A 7,341-nucleotide genomic window follows, 5' to 3' on the forward strand; every position below is an offset into this window, starting at 1 on the left:
AATCATAAATTTACAATTCAATTTAATAGCTAAATCCACGTGACTAAATTTCAGCTTTAAACCCTGCGTTCTTATCCATTAAACACTGTCGTTTTCAAATAGCCCATAAGAGTGGGACATTTCAGTCCTACAGAAGCCCTAAATGCTAATGGGCCCATATTTGGTCCAAACGTGCACGTGCACTCAACTCCTCTGGACTTTGGAGAAATGGTCCGCCTTGTTCAAACTGGATTTCTTTGACTTGGACTTTTTGCTTCAAAAATAAATAACGGACAATTGACAGTAAGAGCACTTTAGACAACTTAATTGTAAAAAAGTTATGGACATTTTTAAAATTGTAAAAAAGTGCAATTTAAGGGTAATTTGGTCATCTGACTTAAGATATTTTTTAGTTTATACCTATAATACCCTCCTCTTTCTTCTTCTTCTTCTTCTTCTCCCTCCAACTATCCAACTCTAGTGTGTCCTCTCTTTCTCTCATTCTTCTCTACTAAAAGTTATCTCCTTCTTTCTCTCATTCTTCTTCTTTTTCTTTTTCTTCTTCTTCTTCTGGTTCTCGATCTGGTTCTTCGTTGTCTTCTTCTCCGTTTTTGGCTGAGTTTCTCCTCTCTTCATCTCCTTCTTCGTCGTTGCTCAATCTGGACTGCGTCGAGTTGCTCTGCTTCGTTTTTGACAGATCTGGACTATGCTTCGTTGTTCAATCTGGGTTGTGCTTTGTTTTTTTGCAGATCTGGACTCTGGTTCGTTTTTTGCAGAGATGTATCGCTATAGTATCACTATAGTATCACTATAGTATCACCAACACCAAAAAACCACTAAAATGATGAAACTAGTATGCATACTTCATCTTCCTAACTACTTTTCCTTTCTTGATTTTCTTTTCTTGGTTACCTCTCTTGTTCGTTTTGAAAAAACATTTACAAGTGCAGAGATGTATCACTATAGTATCACGAACACAAAAAATTCATTAAAATGATACAATTGAACCAATATGCATACTTCTTCTTCCTAATTACTTTTCCTTTCTTGGTTTTCTTTTCTTGGTTTGTACATCTCTTGCTCGTTTTGGAAAAACATTTACAGCTGCAGAGATGTATCACTATAGTATCACGAACATCAAAAATCCACTAAAATGACATAATTGAACCAGAAAGACATGTAATGCTATCAAATTTACATTCTAACATTTATATCATCATTTTATGAGCCAAAAATATAAATTGAACACTAAATTGGATATTCTATTTAAAAGTATCACTATTGTATCACAATTCGTGGAGAGAGAAAATCAAAATTGAGGTTATTTTGGTAAAAGATGATCCCCAGTGTACTTTTTTAAAAGGATGTTTTAGTGATTGCACTTTTTTACAATTAAGTATAATCTAGTGTACCGGCCTCCAAAAGTCCCAATAAATAAACAAATCTTAATAACAACATTGTGTATTATGATGAAGAAGACTTCAATGATTTATTAATTACCCATAATACAAATAAAGAAATAGTGATAAAATAAAATAAATCATGGTGTATAGAAATAGTTGAAGATGATATATATATATACACCCAAACCACTAGTTAGAATGATATGATATGTATCACCTTGATAATCAGAGTTAAAATCTTCCTTTCTCGTTTAAAAAAAATGATATATATATATATATATATGAATGTACGTGTGTATATATATATATATATATATAATTGTTGGTTATTTAGTTCCCTAAAAGTCAGTCAAAAATGTATTTAATTCAGAGTAGTTTGAGATATAGTGACCACCACAAATATCTGTCATTTAGATCTAGGCATCTCCTAAATAATATTTATGATGAAACGACACAAATATTTATTTAGAAAATTGTTTAATTATTTACATATAATTGATTCTTAACGTCGTGTGGTCCACTATTCCTGATTCATGCACCTAAAAAAGTTTTTTTTTAAAAAAAACATAAATTAATTTTGTTATTCAAAAAAAATTATAAATTAAAAGTAGGTCAAGGTCCCCTGGCAAACTAACATTTGGAGTTTAACCCACTCAACAAACTAATATTTATATTTAATAATTAATAAATTCCTCACTTTTTTATTATTTTAATTATACAAATAATTGTGAGTGTTGGGTTATAATTTGATATGAAGGAGTTGTATATATAATGTCCACATGTGATGGTACTTAAATTAGGTGTGTGATGTAGTGACCCAAACTATACTCTTTTTTGCTTCACATATGTGGGTGTGTGTCCTCTTGGGAGTCATGCCCTTTTGTGCAACAACTACAATACCAAACACAGGTTGGCACCTACATGAACATAATTTTATCATCTAAATATGAATTTTATATTATTATATTAATATTATTTTGTAACTAAAAATTATTGCTTAAGGTTGGTGAGGGTTTAATATTCTTATATGATTTTTACGTAATATTCATGCGATCATGTGTCGGACTTTGACACAACTTACCATGTTGTCAGATGAAAAATTTATGTGTACACGGGTTTGACGGTCCGAGTAGTAAGTCTATGAAATTAGAAAGAAAAAAAATAAGGAAGTAAATTCATGTAATATAAATATATATTCCATACCAAAATTACCATGTAAATTAGGTTTACCAAAAATGAGTTCTTTAGGTTGCATGAATATGGTCAGAATTATAAGTTATAGAGGGAGAGTGTTTCTTGACATCCATATTTGAAATGGGTAGAAAAATAAATGCTAGAAATAAAAGGTTCTATAATGGCTTTGCCCTCCAAATGCATTATTGTTTGAACATTTTGTTTACTGCCACAACTGATCAATGGCACAAAGAGATATTATTTTGATTATTCAAAATGATAGAAACCTAAATCGTGTAGTTTGTCATAAACTATGAAATTATAATTTCCAATCAAGTCATTACTCTTTCTTACTTTTTAAATGGATTGGTATCGCTAGTTAGTTATCAATATCCAATACTCCAATTAAATTTCACTATTAGTTCCTTAAAATTTTGTATCTGGCTACATGAATCTATGAGAGAAATCAATTGAAAATTTGAAACCCACCCTCGAATCCTCCACTTGCGTTCATTACCCCCCAAATCTCACTCTCTCCATTAAAAAGGTTTTCCTCTCCCTCCTTAGATACTCAAAAGGGCCAAAAAGAAAGAGGATCAATGGTTGAGCTTGAATGCTTGCAAGCTTCAAAGTCTTAAAAGAAAAGATCTCTAAAACAGGACTTATTGCCATTGAAACGACAAGTTCCGAACTCTTGAATTGAACACATCAAGAGGTGGACAGCTGGACCAATACATTTCTTCAGAGAAAGTCGATGGCAGCCGCCTGCCTTGAATGAGTCCCGACCTTCCAATAGCAAGAAAGTTCAAGTTTGAGTGGATAAAGATAAGGGTCAACCAGTCATCCAACATTTACTGGTGGTGGGTCGTCTTCTTTAAGCTCACGTGGACATATGACCAAACAAAGATCTACAAGACGACAAAACCTTGCTTCCATCCATTGATTCAAACAGTACAAGCTTAGAGGTATATTACGAATACAGTACAAATCATTTTTTCTATACTGCGTATTTGATTAAAATACAGAAATACATACACATAATATTGACTAATATTATTTATTTTACAAAAATTTCCATCAATAGGTGGTTGTAGAGCAGTATGGGAGCTTTTGCATTTTACTGTCCAGTTTTGAGACCTTGCTAACAACCCTACTTTGCTTTGTACAAGCAGGTGAAAGGAAATGACTGGTGAGACAGGTGGAGTTCGAAGGCCAAGTCCTTCCCACAACAGACTGTTACAGCGGACAGTGTTGAAATATCCTTGCTTGGCATTCTTACTGGTACCACATTGTCGTGTCCTGCTTTGGGAGAACGTCCATTAGCCCGTCAAGATCCTCCTTGAAATCGAAGGACGAAAGGTCAAATGGAGCCCCGAACATTGTGTTGAAGCTGTTGTGGTTCTGGTTGGTGAAACTGGTGGTGGTCCGCTGGCTGTTCAGAGGAGGATTTAGAGCCTGGAGTAGCTGACGGGAGCCATCATCCCGAGGGAACATCTGCTGGCTGTTGTGCGCGTTGGACTGTGGGAAGAAATTTCCCTCCATAACAGTCCCTTGATTGCATATGGCCTGGTCCCGCTGGTGCTGAACATTCTGCCGGAAGTGGTTTTGAGCTGCAGCAACCGCACTGTTGCCGGAACTTGCAATATTTCTGCCCTGGACCTCGGTTTCGTAAATTGACAGCAGCTCGTTCAGCATCTTCTGCCCGTCATCTGGCACGGCGAGTGTGGACACATCGAAGCTAGGAGGAGCCAACCTCACTGGTGGTCCATCTACCTTCGAGTCGAACCCAGTTGGCACCAATTTCACTGACGGAGCAGCAGTTGTCGGCTGGACATATGATTGCTGAGGGAATATCAATGGTTTGACTTCATTGACCTGAATGTTCGACCCACCGAACTGAGTAGAATTGCCTCTATGTCGGCAATTCATTTGGTGGTTGTCCCTAGCAGTCCTGTCCCGAAAACCAAGGCGGATGTCATTGTACGGACACTGGCTGAACTCGCATGTATAGATGGTCTGATTCATCATGCTGGCAAGATCATCCGAGGGCTTCCTCTTCCGTATGAAGTCCAAGTTTGTGATGCCTTCTCCATTGATTGGGTAAGGCTGTTGAACGGGCAGTCCTCCCATCATTCTGTGCATCCCAAACTTGGACAAGTCAAGATTCTCTGGCTTTACCTCCTGCAAGTCGAAGTTCCCTTCAGCCCCGTCCACGTCATACTCGCTGCAGTCATTGATCACCAAGGAGCCGCTTCCTCCAGCCGACGAAAGAGGTGGACACATGTCAGGGAAAAGCTCCCTAGCCGCAGCCTCCTCTTGGTTGATAATGGCCAACCAAGTGGAACTCTCCTTGGCAGTCATCTTGTCCTGCAAGCACTTCGACTGCCTCACCAGCTTCCGAATCTTGGCAATGTCAGGGGACATGTGCTTGATGACGGCAGTGAGGACCCCCACCTTCCATGCCTTCTTAAGGTCATGCGGCTTCTTGTACGGTGGAGGGCCTTGATCATTCGGCAATCCCAGCTGAGGCCACCATTCCTCATTCCCTGAGGGCCACCATGGTGGAGAAAGTCCTTTCTCCAAAGGAAACCGCCTCTGTGGAGGGTCGCAGTGTTGCATCAGTGCTGAGAGGAGGGAACCAAGAGTTGTATCCTGAAGCTCCTGCAGAGTGTGTGGGGTCGGACCGATGGCATTTCCAGCATCACTCGTGCCAGGTATCAAGTTATCAGCCTGATACTTGGTAATAGCAGCTGGACCATTCCGATCAAACCTCACTCTGTCCTTCCACCACTCTCTGAGGTTGTCAGATGCCCCTGTAACTGGTTTGCCCTTCTCTGGGATAATTCCGTAGACAAACCCTTGCGCCTTGCAGACTTCCATCATCTTCAGCATGTACTTGAGAATGCCGTCTTGCGCCCGGGACATCTTCTTCCTCCTAGCCTGCTCCTGGGATTGCCGCTGCTTTGCGAAGTCAACCCCTTCCGCTGGCGGCGCCGCCTGTTGTTCCCTGAGCCTTTTAAGGCGCATCTTGTCCTTCCACATACGCCTCTCCAGCATCGCGACATCAATGTCATCATCGGACTCCTCATCCTCCTCTACTACTCTGGGATCTTGCCCAGGCTGTGCAGCCCCTGCAGGAGGAGCATTCAGGAACTCCACATCACCTGTGAGTAGGATGTCGTCGTCGAATATTGCCATATCTGTAATATGATGTAACCTGAAACGAAATTAATATAAATTTTAAAAAACTTCCATAAAAATATCAACTTGTCGTCATGATAATCTGGCATATCAAAACCCCATAAATAACCAATAAACTTGTTGTGATGAAATGAATCTAGCCAGTATAATATAATAATTACAACAGTATCACTTCAATTCAAGTTCAAGGCTTGCCTCAGATTTTCATTCCATTTCAACAGGGCTACCCTATTAAGGCTGATATCTAGGAACAATATATCCCCACAATCAGTCTTCCACAAAGAAAACATTTGATTTGGATAAAAACGTTATTGCAGAGAAATTCCAGATTCCATAAAAGCGAATCCACCCTTAAAGAGATTTTTTTTCTTGTTGAAATGATCAAAACAAACGAAACCTGAGAAGTTTAATAGATCTAAAACCCAACAGATATGAAATTAAAGCAATTACAGATACCAGTGGCTTCATTGCAATTCAATCCTGAAAGCAAGCAATCAGATTTCAATAACTTGCATCTAATTAAACCTTAAATATGCCAGATCTAAGAATGTGAAGGACGGAGACAGACTGAACACTGAGAAATACTTCCCAACAAATTTAATTAGAAGAATTGTTTCAAATTTTCGATCAAATAAAGCACTTGAACAAAACAAAACATGCTGATAAACCCAATTCCTTCATAGTCAATAAACTGAAAACCCATATCCCAGAAATCATCACAACAAAAAAGACCAGAAATCATCACAACAAAAGCGAACAATCATTTTTATTGATCAACTGACTCGAGCAATAAATTCGGTATGAAATGACTTTTTGTAGAAAGACTAACAGAGGAAACTGCAATCAAGAGATAAAACCCCAATATTTTTGAATCATCCCGACAAATAGCAGACGTTTTGATCAAAAAATGAATTTGCAAGAATACAACCCAGACCCATGACAGGGAAGGAGTCGAATTCAAAACAGACCACGAGAAATTGAACACCCATAACAGCAATCATGAGGAAAGGAGCTTACAAAGAGAAACAGAGCTTGGTCTATAATCTGAGACTCTACCTTCAGGTCAATCCTTCCTTCCTCTTTCACCTTCTATAGACAGCGAGAGAGAGAGTTGATTTTCTGAGTTGGTCTATGGGATAGTTTGGGGGTGGTGACAAACTGAAAATGAGAAAATGTGAAAGACGAGGAGTATAATTACTATTATTTGGGGGTAAGGAAGTGAGAGGAAGCGAAGAGGTGGGTCAGGTAATTAATCCATCTGTGACCTTGGGATTTGACGTTTAGTGTGCATTTATAGCAATCCACGCGTTGGGGCCGTGTCTCTGTCGCCCTTTTTGTAATAAACCTACCTTACATTTTTACTTATTATGATTTTCACCCCCAGTATAATTTTAGTCTTTCTGCTTCGTACCCTCTTGCTTTAATTCTTATTTGTATTCCTTTCATTGTTTATTATATTTTTTTTGAGTTATTTATATCCGAATGTTGCTATTTATTATTGTACTTTGAATCACTTTTTTGATCATTGTATTTTATTATTCGTAACTTTTATATGTGATTTACCGTATATTAGTTTACGAATGAC

The 7,341-nt window shown here is 38.2% G+C and overlaps 1 protein-coding gene across 3 annotated transcripts; it reads right to left on the minus strand.

The window, feature by feature from the left end:
- Positions 1-3,464: 3,464 nt before the first annotated feature.
- On the minus strand, positions 3,465-6,991 carry LOC120001681 (ETHYLENE INSENSITIVE 3-like 1 protein). Of its 3 annotated transcripts, none has more exons than XM_038850104.1 (2): positions 6,813-6,991; positions 3,465-5,772 (listed from the first exon to the last, which is right to left on the minus strand). In XM_038850104.1, the coding sequence occupies exon 2, from the start codon at positions 5,751-5,753 to the stop codon at positions 3,831-3,833; it is 1,923 nt and encodes a 640-aa protein (XP_038706032.1). In that variant the 5' UTR covers positions 5,754-5,772; positions 6,813-6,991; the 3' UTR covers positions 3,465-3,830. The 3 variants fall into 3 exon arrangements, with proteins under 3 accessions (XP_038706032.1, XP_038706031.1, XP_038706030.1); XM_038850103.1 differs by having other exon boundaries at positions 3,465-5,755; positions 6,774-6,990; XM_038850102.1 differs by having other exon boundaries at positions 6,774-6,990.
- Positions 6,992-7,341: the final 350 nt, after the last annotated feature.

Source organism: Tripterygium wilfordii, chromosome 7 (genome assembly GCF_013401445.1).
Source record: "Tripterygium wilfordii isolate XIE 37 chromosome 7, ASM1340144v1, whole genome shotgun sequence".
Classification (NCBI taxonomy): Eukaryota; Viridiplantae; Streptophyta; class Magnoliopsida; order Celastrales; family Celastraceae; genus Tripterygium; species Tripterygium wilfordii.